At 33.7% G+C, this 16,813-nt stretch overlaps 2 protein-coding genes across 3 annotated transcripts in view; both read right to left on the bottom strand.

Moving 5' to 3' along the window:
• The window catches only part of LOC127878679 (universal stress protein Sll1388-like), a 131,766-nt gene that overhangs the window by 98,930 nt on the left and 16,023 nt on the right, over positions 1–16,813 (bottom strand). Inside the window, exon 6 of one of the 2 annotated variants that reach the window (XR_008048803.1) lies at positions 8,923–8,986. The exons of the other annotated variant lie outside the window; for it this stretch is intronic. The gene's annotated coding sequence lies outside the window, so the exon portion shown is untranslated. Of the gene's footprint in view, positions 1–8,922; positions 8,987–16,813 lie in introns of those variants that run through there. 2 annotated transcript variants of the gene reach the window in all.
• LOC127878668 (universal stress protein Sll1388-like) lies at positions 9,944–16,109 on the bottom strand. Its single transcript, XM_052425200.1, has 4 exons — positions 15,827–16,109; positions 12,150–12,230; positions 10,954–11,084; positions 9,944–10,477 (listed from the first exon to the last, which is right to left on the bottom strand). Exons 1-4 carry the CDS (start codon positions 15,921–15,923, stop codon positions 10,151–10,153), a joined length of 636 nt encoding a protein of 211 aa, XP_052281160.1. The 5' UTR covers positions 15,924–16,109; the 3' UTR covers positions 9,944–10,150.

Raw genomic sequence — 16,813 nt, 5'->3', positions numbered from 1 at the left:
CTATCACTTTGCTTATGATGAGTAAAAGACTTGTTACAATTAAGATACTTACTATTGTAAGTAATGTTGTTTCATTTTTGATAGCATGTTGAAATAAATAGTTTGATTTTTTTTTCTTCTTAAATTATCTTATACATTTTTGTATTCATTGTTTGGAATTGAAAACTTATTATCATTTTGAATTTTACGAGTAAAACAACTTGTTTGAAAATTTTATCAAGATTAAAAATGTTGCAATAAGGTATAATGCATGGCTTAAATTAAGCTATCACCATAGTTATGTTTTCATGTGTAACAATCATGACTATGCATTTAATTAGTACCAATTATTTTTTCTAAATTAACAGACGTCTTTAAACAAATTCGTTTTGTGGTAAATAAAAATAAGTGGTTTGATTAAAAATGTTTTGCTCTAGAATGCTACATACATCGGCTGAAAATTTGCCCCTCAAAAAGCAGTCATAAAACTTGAAGTATTTACTTTAAGTCTTTGCTGTAACAGAATTTTTTTTGCATTAACGTTTAAAATAGCACATAACTCTTTGGGATATTTACTCAACACAAAGTCTAGTATACTGAATATATAATTATAATAAACATTACAAAAAATTAACTTTGAAATACTTAATCTTGTGACAATTCTTACTATAATGATCAGCATTTCTCTTTGCAGTAACAAAACTGTTCCTTACAGTAACGGAAAATATTGTTAGAATTTTGTATTGTTAAACGAAAGCATTCTAGTTACATATGTTCAATGTTTTAGTTAGAAATGGATACTTTATTTGTACCTAGTTAACTGCGGTTTAAGTGATGTTCATAATATTATCGGAGCACAATTTATGCATGAGGTACCACTACTAAAGAAACGTTTTTGTACTTACAGAAGCTTTAAGAAATTTGATACTGATGATTTTAATAGAGATCTTTCCCAAGCTATGTGTAACCTTGAACGTTGTGGCAATGTCAATACCAATTATGTCAATTTTAGTAATGCATTTATTAAAGTGGCTGACAAGCATGCCCCTGTTAGAAGGAAAAGGGTTAGAGAAAGGTCAGCCCCTTTTATGAATAGAGCGCTGAGACAAGCAGTTTACAAAAAGACAATGCTTTTAAATAAATATTACAAAGACAAATCTTCTTAAAATGGGAAAATTTCAGAAAACAAAGGCATTTGGTTACTAAAATATCTCGTAAATCTATTAATAAATACTTCATTGACAGGTGTGTTGGTGGTTGCCAATCCAAAAAATTCTGGCCTACTGTTAAATCTTTTCTGACTAACAAGGGGAGTAACACTCATAAGGATATAGTTTTATGTGAAAATGATACTCTTTTATATGACCAACAAGATGTATGTGACATTTTTAATGATTTTTTTGTTAATGTAGCCAAGAATATTGGAAATGATTGTATTCCAGTAAATAAGGTACATCCTAGTATAATTAAAATAGCTGAGCATAAGGATAACAATGATGTAAATTTCAATTTTGAACCAGTACAGATTGATTTTGTTGGCAAGCAAAAAGATAAATTAAATTGTATGAAAGCAACGGGTATTGATGGCATTTCAAGTAAACTGATTAAATTAGCATAACCTACAATAGTTGTTCCATAAACAGACCTCATCAATCAATCCTTTTCTACTGCAATTTTTCCAGATCAATTAAAGTTAGCACAAGTGACACCCCTGCATAAAAAGAATAGTACTTTAGATAATGGTAATTATAGACCAGTAAGCCTTTTACCTGTTATATCAAAATTATTTGAAAGAGCCATCAATACTAAAGATATCTGACTTTTGTAATGTACTTTTTCATGCTTCCCTGTCAGCCTTTAGACCTGGATATGGATGTCAGTCCACGCTGCTTAGGGTAATAGAAGACTGGAAAAGAGACCTTGATGAAAATAAGTATGTAGCAGCAATCTTGATGGACCTGTCAAAAACATTTGACTGCCTCCCTCATGATTTGCTGTTACTAAAGCTTGAAGCCTATGGTGTCACAGGAAGTGCCATTGAACTTATTGACAGTTATCTATCAAACAGAAAACAATGTGTAAAGTTAAATTATATTAAAAGCTCGTTTCAAAACCTATATAAGAGCGTTCCTCAGGGCCCGTCCTTTTTAATATCTTTATTAATGACATTTTTCATTTTGTACAAAATAGCAATCTCTACAATTACGCAGATGACAATACCCTTTCTTTCTCTGATAATAATTTGGAGACAGTAAAACATAAATTAGAAAATGATAGCATAGCATTAATTCAATGGTTCTCTGATAACAAAATGGAAGCAAATCCTGATGTATTTCAAGCAATATCACTTGGTAAGAAAACACATGAGTCATATATTTCTTTTACTTTGGATGGCTTTGAAATTAAGTGTGACGAGGAAGTCAAACTGTTAGGTGTCAACATAGACTTCAGGCTTAACTTTGATACTCATATTTCCAATATTTGTAGGAAAGCATCAAGGCAATTAAATGTGTTAAAAAGACTAGGGAACAAAATATGTAAATTAGGGAGGATAAACATATATTATTCATTTATTATGTCAAATTTTAATTATTGTCCGTTAACATGGCATTTCTGTGGCAAAGTAAACACTAAAAAATGAAAAATACAAGAGCGTGCACTGCGTTTCATCTACTCAGATTATACTTCTACCTATTGTGAACTATTATCCAAATCTAAATTACCATCTTTGAATGTGCGTCGCTTAAGATCTATAGCTTTAGAATCTTTCAAAATAATAAATAAAGACATACCTTCATACTTACATGACTTGTTAACTATTAAACAGACCTCATATTCTTTCAGATACCCAAATACTGCTGTTATACCTAAGGTAAGGACTACAAGATACGGCATCAGCTCTTTCCGCTTCAGCGCGGCCAAGCTTTGGAATTCTCCACCGCAAAACTTCAGAGACCAATCGAACTACAATTGTTTCCGAAGTTTGGTCAGCGCATGGAGTGGAAAGAGTTGCGCTTGTTCTTGCTGTTCCGCAGCTACATAGCGTTATTTATTTAGTTGCAGTTGTGTGCATGTAGTTTTATTTGTACTGCTCTTCATTTATATCTGCTTGCATTTCCCTTGTGTTCGTCTGCTTGCTTTGTTTTTATGTGTAGTTATCATCCCTTTTCCCGTCTCTATTGCCCTAAGAGTCCCTTTTGCTTTTGCTTGGTTTTTGCATAATGTGTGTGCATGTAATTGCTGCTTTGTATGATTTCCTATGACATATATTCAAATTATGCCATGCACTTTTTCTTTTGCTTTGTTTTTGTTTTTGCATAATTTGTGAGCATGTATTTGCTGCTTTTCATGTTTTAACTATGAAATATATTCCAATTATGCCATGCAATTGTGAGGAGGTTGCTGATCATTTCTTTCCAAATCTCATTTGGAGGATATGTGTTTTTAAGACATTTCTTACTTGTCGCACTGTTGTGCTTATTTTCCTTTTTTCAATTTCTTATGTATTCCATTTTATTGCAGTTTTTAGACAGAGTTCAAGAACAGCAACTTACACATAAATTTGTAATGAACTTACTATTTCTTCCAATTATATTTGTAATGTTTGTAGTCTGCCCGTTCTTTTAAGTTTGTCTTTGTATGCATATATTTTGTTCTTAAATACCTCATGTCTTAATAGTCTATAGGATTGATTATTGATCATTTAAAGCTGTTGTTTGTTTTATATATGCATGTCATTTATTGTTATTAGTGTACATGTCGGTTAATAGCTATTCACAGCTTATGTTTCTTTGTTTCACATGTACCGACTTATAATAAAACTTGATTTTATTTTATTTGAGTTAATAATTTAAATTTTTATTAAATTAAATTTGATTAAATGAAACATTTACAATTTTTATTTGTAATTGTATTTATATTTATAATGTTTTGTCCTTTCAGTGACGGTGAATGGTCTTTGCAATAACAGAAAAAAATATTTAAAGTAATGTTAATAATAACACTCATTATTTGCTGAACAAAATGTATTGTGCGCTGAATTTATAATTATAAACAGCATTATATAAATCAAAGCGCTGTAGGCGCTGAAGGCCTGGGGCTAGATTAAGTGTGCTTGGGAAGAAGTATTGTCCAAATTGCTCCCTTTGTCCGAATGTATACTGATTGACCCTAGCGGTTGAGTGCAGAAGCTAAGAGACTGTATGAAAAGACAATATTTGTGTATATACTACAGTGTACATAGACGAGGGAGGACTACATGATACCGGTGGTGGGAATGATAACCGTTTGTTCAACTCTACAGATCTGGTAGAGGTTCGTCTACATAGGCGGTGAAGATATACAACAGCAACAACATGGCCGCAAAAAACTGTTATTGTTGGCGTCAAATAAATCACTTGCAATAGCCTAAAAAAGCTTTTTTACATAATTACCAGATCAGGAATACACTCATACTTCATTTGTAATGTGTATACAAAAGAAAATCCACTTACCCTGATAAAGAACGGTGTACAGATTGTGTACTAAGGTCTTCAAAAAATTCTCAGACAAAAATTATTCTTACTGTCTCCGTAAACACTCATATTTTTTCGGCCTAGACCGTCAAGTGAGGAACTTATTATTGCATGAATATGTAAACAATAAAAATTATGCCGTAGCCAATGCTTAGCAATTTTGCTTTAATATTATTTCTTTACACTTTTTATGACACTGTCATGTTATATAGTGATGATCTGCATTTACAAGGCGAGTTATTGAGATCTGCGAAGAGCTACCTTTATTGCGCACGAATTAAGTGGTAATTCGGAGTTTTGGTAATTCGGAAAGGCTCAGAAATTTTTATCATTACTATGGCCTTGGGGCTTCGCCCCAGGCCAAAATTACAAAGAAATAGTTAATATAGTGACACTTTTAACTTTTATGATCAGCAAGTCTTTATACAGTAACAAAACTGTCCATTACAGTAAAGCAAATAATTTATAGAATTTTGTAGTGTAAAACGAAAGCATTCTTGTCATATTTGTTCAATGTTTTAGTTAAGACATTTATCGATACTGTGTTTGTATCTAGTTAATAGTTTCAATTTTAATTAAACTGATGAAACAGATACGATTTATTTACGTTTTGTCCTTTCGCTAACGGTGAATGGTCTTTGCAATAACAAATCCAGATTGTGCATGACAGGCAAAATTATCAGTTTATCTTTTAAAATAAGCAAAATATGATTTTGAAACATCATGCGTAGTGTACATTAGTTATTTACACAGTACACCACACGTGAAGCATTGAATTTATATCACTTAGTAAATGGAAGCGTCGAATATTATTATTCCTACAAAACCGTGTTTTAGCAAGAGTGATTCGACTTGTTCGTGCATGTGTGTTGAGAAAAAAATCTAAAACTTCTTTTTGTCGTATAGTTTTTCAATCTTATCATAATAATATTTAATGTGAAAACAAAGCCAAATGTAAATATTGGCCGAAAATACACTTTCTCAAGAAATTAGTATTTGTTACTGCAAAAACTATACGTTGCAACACGTGACATTTGACCTTTGACATTTTAGTGATTGAGAGTGAATTAGTATTAGTCCATATTCCAAATATACAAATAGCTCCTTAATATCTTACGACAGAAAGAGTAAATCTTTATCAGTTTAATATTTTGACCTTGTGAATATCCCTTTTCTTCCAAACAAAATATTGCCTCACATAATATACCACTATTTGATCACTTTTCAATATAATTAAATTTGAAGAATTGTTAAGGAAAATTATGCTCATATTTGTCAAAACGTTTGAACACGATTTTAAATAGGTATTGAATAATGTATGCCATTTGTACGTCATTACTGACACAGACGTAACAGAGACTTAGCTACGTTAATGTTCATATACATATAGTATGTTAACATTCTATAATGACAGGGTGACGAATCAGAACGTTATGAATGTTGGTCCTGAATATCAATGCTCCTAAGAAAATATCAATTGCTCGTACCTAAGCAAACGGGTCAGACCGGTTTGTCTTGTTTTGGAACGGTTTAGTAGACCTTTGTCATTCGATTTGCAATTCGTGTTGAACGTGAAAAACTGTTCTGCCATTTTGAGATAATATTAGGAAATCGATAATCTTAGCTACCATATTGGCAGCAGCATAGATGTTTTTTCTACCTGCATCTGTGATTTTATTATGCCCCGAAGGAGGGCATATAGTGATCGGACCGTCTGTCTGTCACACTTTGCGTTTAGGATTCGCGTTTAGGTTTCACATAGCAACTTGATTTTTGGCATACATAGAGCTGCACATTTTTAGTGGTGAAAGGTCAAGATCATCCTTCAAGGTCAAAGGTAAAAAACATGTACCAAAGCGGCGCAGTAGGGTGCATTGTGTTTCTGACAAACACATCTCTTGTTTACCTTGTAATTATTCGATGGTTGTGATCTCACTTTTGTCCAGCATTCCCCTTTTTACGATTGTATTGAAGGACGAACTTCTGAAATTGATACTGTGTTTAGGAAGGACTTTGAAATTAACACTGTAATCATTGCCCAGCATCTGTTACAATATAAAAGTCATTTATTAAGGAAACTCAATACATCAGACGATCAAAAATATATATTACACATCGTGCATACATTATATCGTACGAGAAATGAGCCATTCAAATTTCATTCAATTTTAGCAGTATGAATGCATTTGTTGATAAAACAACGCTCAGTATGCAACAAATGCCATGCACCCACTTTTAAATTGTAACATGTGTTGTCACCTTCGTTACCACATGTAATGCATTTAGGGTGATTGTGATTGTCGTGAAGTGAAAATTGTGATTTCGCGTGTACATGAATATGTAGTGTTATTTGGTTATTGTATGTTCTCCAATTCTTTAAACCAAACGGAATTCGTTTGTGCATAATAGTATTGTAACTTTTCTGTCCTTTGACAGGGTCTCAAAATGTGCTGTTTTGTTAAAGAATGTTAAAACAGATTAATCAGAATTAATAAATTTGTGTTAACATTATTTCACTTAATTCAACACTACGGCAAAACAATCTAAACGAATAGTCACGTTACTGAATGGTGTTACCGTTTTTTAAACATAATCAAAAGAGGTATGAACAAATGAGCTGTCTAGTTTAATCCAGATAGCATCCCGATTGTCAGGGTCTATTACTGAAAAACCTATTTTCAAAAAAGTTTCATAAAACAGACGATCTCCACCATGTCCGCGTTTACAGTACGTGCTGTTATCTAAATAACCAGACATATTCATAGATTCATAGCCTTCTAAATCAAGTTCATTGGCTTGTTTTACCCAAGTTTCACAACAAAGTACAAGATCATATAGGTTAACAAAGTAAACAAAATCTTCATCATTTATACAACTTTTCAGCCCATTAATATTCCAAGAGCAAATACTCAGTTCATACTTTTCATCAGAATCTTCATCCGGCGGCAGCGTAGAGGTCAGCACAAAAAGACCACCATCGACGAAGAGTTTGTCGTGGACGAGAACGGCACGCTTCCCATTACGCCTGACTTGCATTATTTGGCCAACAAGGACCTTTCGGCGCTCCAAGACATCCGCAGAGCATTGCTCAGTCACGTTGTATGGTGATCGACGTAGATCTACACGCTTGATTGCGTTCTTGATGTACATAATTGACTGGGTATCTTTGAATTTTGCCACTTTGAGCCTTACATTATTCCTTTGGTATATTCAGATTTTAAGTGACCGGTCACTCTGAATCGCACTTTCTGGATCCGAAATATGTAAGTGGAACCGCATGACATTTGACATGCAGTCTTCCGTTCGAGATCGATCATATTTCGTACTTCCCATCGATACATGCGGCATGTCACCGGAAGCGTCGAGCGGTTCACCGTTTGAAGCGTCGACCGGTTCATCGGAAGCTTCTTGGGTGCCATCCGATGAATTGAGTGACCTACCGATCAACCACTGCTCAGTTTCAACCACTTCCATGATTTCAAAAAATTAGAGGTTGGCCCTAATTGATCACGTCTTCCTAAAGTGATTAGTTTACTTGTTCAAGTTCAAATTTTCGGCAGTCATAGTTTTTAGGTCACGTTTAATGTTTGTTATGTTGGTTTTGTTATCTTTGGCTGTTTTTGAAACGGTTTCATAATCCGCAGGAAAAATCTGTATTTTTTTCGGTTTTGCTCGCATCTTTTCTCGAAACAGGTTTATCTTAACGTGATATTTGAAAGTTATCTATAAGTTTTTTATCAATATTGTCAAGCTTGTTCAGAAACATTTTCGCAAAGTCAAAGTCAACCATGTTCTGGCCATTATTCCTATTCACTGTTCATTGGGCTCATATGAGTATTATGAGTATTAGCAGGCGATTGCCAAAATTGGTTATAGGGAGGCGAACATCGGCTATTTATATGTTCAACGCACGTCCAATTGAGTGGGACCCGGGTACCAGATGAATACTGAAAAATCGTCATACCCTGTGATACTGGATCGCTTGTATTCTGCTGTTGATGCTGCTGTTGAGAAAGCCCACTCCAATCTGCCGTGCGCCCATCGTATGCTATGTTGTTTTTTCGACTTTGTTTTGGTTTAGGCTTTACCTGGTCAGGAGGCGAAATACCGCTTTTTGCGTTTTCCCATCAAATCCCATTAAATCCACATTTACACACCATGAAAAATTTACGTGGAAACGGATGGTTATTTCCACGAAAGTTTATTGTTCGATAAAGTCGCTATAACACTGTTTATTACATTTTTTTTCTTTTTTTTCATTTACATTTTAAAACACCGCCATATCTTCCCGCATGCGCACTAAAAGAACGCACTATAGCGCTATAAGCAATCGACGTAGTGTCACAAAATACAACGATAATAATATAACTCAAAATTATTCAATCGATTCGCTTCATATTTGTATCTTGCTTAAATTGTCAAAAGATGCTTATAAGAGATATTTAAGAGCATTGTAACTGTTCAGTATCACTGTTTCCTCGCAAATATCATAACTATAACGAACATTTGCGTAACTATCTGAAACAATTTTGTTCAATCGTGTCAATTTTCCAAAACGTGAAAAGATCCCTTTAATGTCGGGTTTTGTTTAGTTGCCTTTCCTTTTGTGTTTCCTGGTTTGCGCGGAAATCAGCAAATTGCCTTCGGTAGAAATAAATTCTATTCCAAACGGTTATTGCATTTAACATAGTACAGTGTGTGTAGCAAACAAATGTCAAAGAAATATTGTCGCCTATACATAACAGCAAACTATTTTGTCTAAATGTTAAACAAACTCTTGAAAAACTCATAATTATTTACGCTCACACAGGCTTGCCTTTTACAAGACTCGTTGCGATATTTATGTCTCAACCAGTGTGCAAGGACAGCTTACAAATCAGTGTTGTTGTTTTATAAAGATTTAGACAGTAGTGTAGTGGAAGGTGAGTTACTGGACTTTAAAGAAGCCGGACAAACACGTTTAAAAAAACGAAAAATAACAAGTGTCGAGTTCTGTCCTATATATCACATGCCATATAATTTATTTTTGAAATGGAATAAGCTTAGAATGCTCTTTGAGAAAGTGTGTTTTAATTTTCGTCTCTTTGCGGAAAATGTTATCTATTTGTTTACCGAAGTTGAAGGTTTTACATTAAATTTTTTTAATGATTGGAAAAAGTATATGCTGCGCATGTCAAACTATGTACAATGGGTTGGTTTGTTTGTTCAGTAATGTAGAACGTTTTTTAAAGAAACGAAACATATTAAGATCTATATACTAAATGGATTAGATGTAAGGCATGACCGCATTTCACCGTATCCATCTTAATACAATTGATGGGAAAATATGGTGCAACTTAACATGACAAAATATAGTAATTAATTAGGACTTTGGTTGGTAAAATATGTCAAGACAAAAATAATATTTTATTGCAATCAATACTTATATTCTAATAAGTATAATCATCGTGACTAACAATTACATATGTTCGCCTTTTGTAAAACTTTAAAATATAGGTGGCTTATCGACAGGTAAATATTGAACATTCCCATGCATGCAAATGTGCATGAAATGTAGCATTTCAATGTATTAAATTACGTGTAATGTTATGTGTAACTGCGCGTGGAGACAATCGGGATAATAATAAGAATCATTCAAATGCACCAAAGTCTCAATTTCATTCCTTGGACTCGGACTCTGTATTCTTTTTCTCCATCTTTGGCGAGTCCTTGTTCTTTCTCTTAAACAGTGGTGAGTTCATGATGCGATGCTTCAGTGACGGCGATTCCGTCCCAAGATCCTTTTGAAATCCCTTGTGTTTGCATATCAACACGGGTGCGTGTGAGTGGTGAAGAACGTAGTCGCTTATGGAACCTAAAAACGTGCGTCGTAAAGTGCCCTTACCACGTGACCCGCAGATGACAAACAGCGCCTTCTCTTCGTCTGCTACCGTCACTATCACCTCTCCTGGCCTGCCCGCAACGCTTTTCACTTTACCTCCAATCTATGAAGCAAAATATGCGGTGTTCAACTTGAATTTCGCAATTTTCGTCGTTATTGTTTGTCTTATCGAGGATATCGTGTTATTGTTATACTTTTAGGGATATTTCTTTCCTTATTTCCTTACTTTTAATAACCTTGTTGTAAGAAGTAGCTATGTGCATGTCGATGGAGTAAACGTTATTTCAGTCAATATAAAACTGGTAGATATATATATATATATATATATATATATATATATATATATATATATATATATATATATATATATATATATATATATGCGGTTTCTTAGTGAATTTTGTAAAACAAATGTTTATACTACGCAATGGTTTTTACGATATTGACCAAACATCGATTATTTTCATTTACAGTTTGCATTTTTATCACAGTAACACCACTTTTAATGAAATGGAATCATAAGGGGCTGATTTGAAAAAGCTACTGAGTTGATACATAAACCGGGTTGAACAATCTTACCCCACCGTCCTTAAGTTTCTTAGCCAGCCGTTCCAACAGCGCTTTCTCCTTCTCCTCCTCTTCTCTCATCATAAGTGTGATTGCCGTAACGTCCCCTGTGATTGCCGTAACGTCCCCTGTGCCGCCTAGCGCTGAAAACGTGGCCACGAACGTATATCATAGGCACATTTATTGAGTGTTTTTGCTAAGAATTGTCTATTTTGAAGTCTTTTTCGGGACAATTAATGTACATTTGAAAATAACCAGGTTTCATAACTTGTGTTTGAAACTGTAAATGAAAAATGTATGATCTTTCTTTAGGATGTTACTAAGACATGCATGGAAATAGGTGTTGTAATTTTTTTATAAGAAACCAATCAATGAGGCATATCGTCTAGTATATTGTGTTAGAATTCACAACTGAAGGTTTAGCTGCAACATGTACTATTCCTATCTTGTACATAAACATACGATTAAATGATTTCAAAAGAGATACAGATGGCATTCAATTAGATACTTCAATAAAATCTAGTGCATCATACACTTCCTATATAAACACAACTGCATTTATTAAGTGTTAAATTGTTTCAAAGCCATGCGTGTTAATATATATTACAAATCTTTTGTTGCTGCCTATGGTTTTTCTCTGTATAAATCTTTATGTTGTCCAGGCAACATTTCGTGTTAAATTTAAATTCATAGTGTGCACTTAGTGGTTTAGTACAACATAACGAAAGCATGATAATTGTTATTCAGTAACCAAGCCAACAATATTAACCCTACCCTGTAATTCCATCCCGGATAACCGACTCGCTGTTAACACATATAATAAGAAAAAGATCCTCGCAGTATAATTGTTATAACTTAATAAATGCATATTTCTCCGCAGTTATTTAAAATATTTATCAAATCGTATATTAATTAATTCAAATAGTTTATATTTCTAATAAATAAATTGAAATAGTTGTTATTAATTAGTGTTAACCTATAACATTACTTGTTTAAAAGCATGAGCAAGTGAAAAAACACACATGAACATGAGAATGTGAATTTGTAACGCACACAGTATCTGACAGGAACAACCATGACCGGTAAACAACTGTCGGGTAATGAGTACATTTTAGTGTCATTGTATATATGCAATTTAATACAATGATCCTATCTCAAACAATATCGTAACAAAAGGGAGACCCTAGCCTAAAACTTCAGGTACTCACGTCCGACCATGAATGCATGTCTCTCAGGCACGTGTAATATTACCACGTAGTGGCTCGGTTTATGGAGGTGCTCCATGTACCCTGAAGAGAAATGGAAAACATGAATTATCATTATATGTTTTGAAAGGCTGCACACATAGGTAAATGCATTCACATACGGTGTGTAAGCTTTTGTTCAGTCTTCATTTTGTTGTGATCCTACAATTAAAGTAACTAAAACTGGAAAAACAATTCAAGGTTGATCATGGCATGCAACATGTTGTTTCTTTTTTTCTGGCACTTATTGATATTATGGACAAACTGTATTTGACTTGTAAAGAACGGCTAAAGCTAAAACGGTTCAGATCGGAGTGAATCTTCGTTAAGCACCAGTCACATCCGTTTACATATTTTTTTCTTTTAATATAACAAAAGACATTAGCTTTGTGCGAGATTGGTAAAAATGATTGAGGCTTTCTAGTTCTTATTATCTTTATCAAGGCTTCATTAGAGAATCCACTTAGACCAAATGCCATCGCTTCTGCTTTCAATACCCGACAAATCTGATATATAAATGAATCTGAAAGATCGATGCATGTAGGAAGATCTAAGAGACATAGTAAGACTTTTGAAAATTTGAGATATTTAAAACATGAAACAAAGCGGAATAATCACGAGGTCTAAGATGGTTTTACTTCAATAAAAAACCAGAGCTACTCATTTCAGAACTTATCTAAAGATGCGTTTAGTCAAGAGCAACCAGTTTCAAACGAAAGACATGCCAAATTTAATTAATGAATAAATAGTATTAACATTTTATGTTATAATGCACCATTATCAGCTTTAAATTGCATCCGCTTGCTTAAACCGTAACTTCAATTATTCCTTGTTGCTCGGTTGTTTATTTTATTTTAAAGTTTATATATATACATGGACCTACATAAATATCTTCTATTTCCTTTGAAAGCTTGTGTTAAAAAGGGCTGATATTTGGAACTGGTGCCCTCGGCCTGTCGACCTATCGGCCTCGGGCAACAGTACCAAAGTCATCCCTGAAACCTTGGGAAACAGTTTTGACTGTTCACCGCGCATCCATGAAATAAGTGTATACTGTTGCTACATGTTATGTTCTCGTGTTTGCCTCCAAATATATGGTTGGATATTTTGTAATGTAAACTTAAAGGCTTGTGCAATGACATAATAGCTTAATTTAAAAGGGCAAACTATAGATCGTGTTATTGTTATAGTTGTATAATAGTCATTTCTTCAGTGTTCATTTCCTAACAATTGGTTAAGTTAACATGGTAATAGTCCAACGAAAACATCAACGTAAATTAATATATCATTAACCGTACGGAAATTGCTATGAATATTTTTTTCTGTTTTATAACCAAATGTGTCTTGTTCTGAAAAATCTGGGCTTAATTCATGTGCGTAAAGTGTCCTCACAGGCTAATCAGGGACGACACTTTCCGCCTAAACTTGATTTTCGGTAAGGAGGGACTTCCTTGGAACTAAAAATACTGTTAAAGCGGAAAGTGTCGTCCCTAATTAGCCTATGCGGATTGCAAAGGCTAATCTAGGACGACACTTAACGCACATAAATTAAGCCCAGTTTTCTCAGAACAAGACAGTGAAAAATACCGTTAAAGCAAAAAGTGTCGTCCCTGATTAGCCTGTGCGGATTGCAAAGGCTAATCTAGGACGACACTTTACTCACATAAATTAAGCCCAGTTTTCTCAGAACAAGACATTGAATGTTAATGATTCATTTAACAGACAAAAACATATCAGCATAAGCTTCTTTCGACCTCAATAGTTCACATGTAATACATTAACGAAAGGAGAACGGTCTAAGATGCCTAGAATGAAAAATTAATGTATAAATTCAATTTATAAAATATTAAGCATCTATGGTATTCAGTGTAAACATAAATATTGTATACACTATCTTAAATATGCAATATACGGAATTCAGTGAAAACATGCATATTGTTTAAACATTCCCTAATATAAAAGCTTGAAGAGATACTATATACAACAAGCAAATTTTTTGAATTGATATCCCCCGCCAATATGGTTCTGGACACAAAAGTGTTATATTTGACACCCCAAAAAGCATTTTTTTCAAGATACAAAGGGCCATAACTCCTTTATTATCAAATGTTGTACAATGCAAATTGGCGTTCATCATTCTTTTATCCATTAAACACTCATATCAAGTTTCAATGAAATCCGTCGAAGCAATTCCAAGATATGGCTCCGGACACAAAAAAGCATTTTTCCAAGATTCAAAGGAACATAACTCTGTTATTAACAAATGGTGTACAATGCAATTAGGCGTGCATCATCCTCTTATCCATATATATAATCATACCAAGTTTCAATGAAATCCGCCAAAGCACTTCCAAGATATGGCTCCGGAATCAAAAGTCTGGACGGACGGACGGACGGACGGACTGAAAGACGGACGAACGGACCGACGGAAGGACGGACAGCGCCAAAACAATATCCCTCCGCCTATGGCGGGGGATAATTAGCGGTAGGTATCACCAATTATAGTTTACATACTACTTCGTGCGTAATTTACCATGTACACACATTTAAGTGATCATAAATGCATATTTTAGGCCGATTACTTCAAATGTTATGACAGGCTCTTGCTTACTAATGCGTTCATCAGACAGTAGAAGTGTTAATTGTGCACGCTGTTTTTATGGAAACAATGATTTAACACGCTCTTTCTATTAAAACATATTGCAAGAGACATGTTAGCAACGCGTGAAATTATTGTCAACACATTTACCACAAATAAACCAATTCGTTCGTTTTGCAGTACACATTGATAAGGTCGTGCGAAGTTGGGCAATGAAAATATTTAATGTTAAATAAATATTTCTATATAAAAAATAGAACAGTACACCGAAGTAGGTCATAAATCGAGCTAGAGCGTTGAACTCAACTTATTTATGTGTGCAATTGTATTGGATGATGTATCAACTAAACGAGAGATGTTCATACATTATAAATTAATACTTATGTAGATAATTATTCTTGAGGCGTGTTTCTGTTTTAAGTTTCATTGTTTATCAACTAGAAAATTAATGTTAATATATGCGCCTCGTGGAGATGGACGTTACGGTGTATGTCTAAACATCAGCGAAAATAGCTCATACGGAAAACAGCAAACTGAAATCTGCTTCGTATGCAAACATCATTTAAGACATATTAGAAACTATTTTACTATCCTTTTGCATAAAAGGAAATATTAAAAAAATGTATATATTTTAAAACCAATAACACTATTATTGTCACACACACTTTATACACTTCATATAGGTCAAAAAGATAAATCAATCAGCTGTTTAGAAAGATGAATTAAAAACCTACACGTTGCTCAGAACTCCATCGAAGAAGGTAAAAAAAAGATACATTTTAAGTTTGGTTAAAAAAGCTCGCTACACTATAATTAGCGGCCTGTCATGCAGCAAAAGCAAACATTATATAAAGGGTAATGAACAAACACTTAAATGTCTGTTTTTGCAACCTCTGTATAAAATACACAATGACATTTACATAAATCAAGTTCCATGCAAGTAGATTTTGTTATTATTTATATGAAATTAATAATATGTGTTTAATATATAATATCATAAAAATGTTAATACTATGAAAACAATATATTTATTTATACGTACATTGGAAGGCGTAGTCTGCGTTTTCACTTCCGTCCATGGCAATTAGAACCGCATGCTTCTCATGCTTTTCCCCCATCGTGTGGTGGTCCGTAGACATGTTTGACCCCTTTGTTATATAGCTCTATCACGAATAAGATTATCTTCAGAAAACTTCCCTCCTGATATGATGTATTCACTTCAGACCGTCTCTGACACGAAAAAATGTAAAACTTTTGTCTCTTTTTTACTTTGGTTTGCTCCTCCTGTTCTCGTTGTGTTATCGTTTTTTTTCTTTTTCATATAGTGTTTGTCTCGTAATCAATTTTGTTTTGTTAACAACTAAAAACTGTCGAGTTTAAAGTACAAGTGCTTGCTAACAGATAGGTGACGGCCATTCACCCCGTCCAGTGTCAAACGCTGTTAAAGGTAGACTGTCAGATAGCAAAGCAACATGTTAAATGATCACCAATACAGCTTTCATTCAAACACTGCAATTCTCACTTATACTAGCTCCCTCAATCGAACTGTGTTACCTTTCAGCAATAAAATCTTACGAGTTGTTTGTTTCTAAGATCCCGATCCTAAGTATTTGTTCAAACACTGATTTTTTGTTTTGGTGTTCCCGGTTGAGTTTTCGATTAGTTTTCTGATTTCGATCATATTCACTCAATTGTAATGAAATCAAATCCATCATATTAAATACATTATTGCAGTGTTTGACAAATAACTCTATTAAACTTAAAGTGGTTAATGACATCTGTTTATTAAAAAACACCAAAATGTTTTATCGGCTTACCTGCCCTAATGTTTTACCGATGTAAGTAGAAACAATTAACGTTTGTTTTGTCCTCTGATCCACACAATGTCTATTGATTCGTTCAGACAGTTTTACGTGTCAATTAAGAATAAGCAAAAACAAAAATTATTACGTCTATTGAATGGTTTATTCTTTATTCTAAAAATATTCACAGAACCAAGTCACATTGCAAATTTACAACGTAAGGTGAT

The sequence above is a fragment of the Dreissena polymorpha genome, chromosome 1, assembly GCF_020536995.1.
Source record: "Dreissena polymorpha isolate Duluth1 chromosome 1, UMN_Dpol_1.0, whole genome shotgun sequence".
NCBI classification, from domain to species: domain Eukaryota; kingdom Metazoa; phylum Mollusca; class Bivalvia; order Myida; family Dreissenidae; genus Dreissena; species Dreissena polymorpha.
The sequence above is the reverse complement of the archived record's forward strand: the minus strand, read 5'-3'. Positions and strand labels throughout refer to the sequence as shown.

Bases quoted from the DNA above. Each gene is read 5' to 3' on its own strand.
- LOC127878668 (XM_052425200.1), bottom strand. From the start codon at position 15,923: ATGTCTACGGACCACCACACGATGGGGGAAAAGCATGAGAAGCATGCG. The intron at 11,085-12,149 runs GTGAGTACCTGA...CCACGTTTTCAG, and splicing joins ACATGCATTCATGGTCGGAC to CGCTAGGCGGCACAGGGGAC. The intron at 10,478-10,953 runs GTAAGATTGTTC...TTTGCTTCATAG, and splicing joins AGAAACTTAAGGACGGTGGG to ATTGGAGGTAAAGTGAAAAG.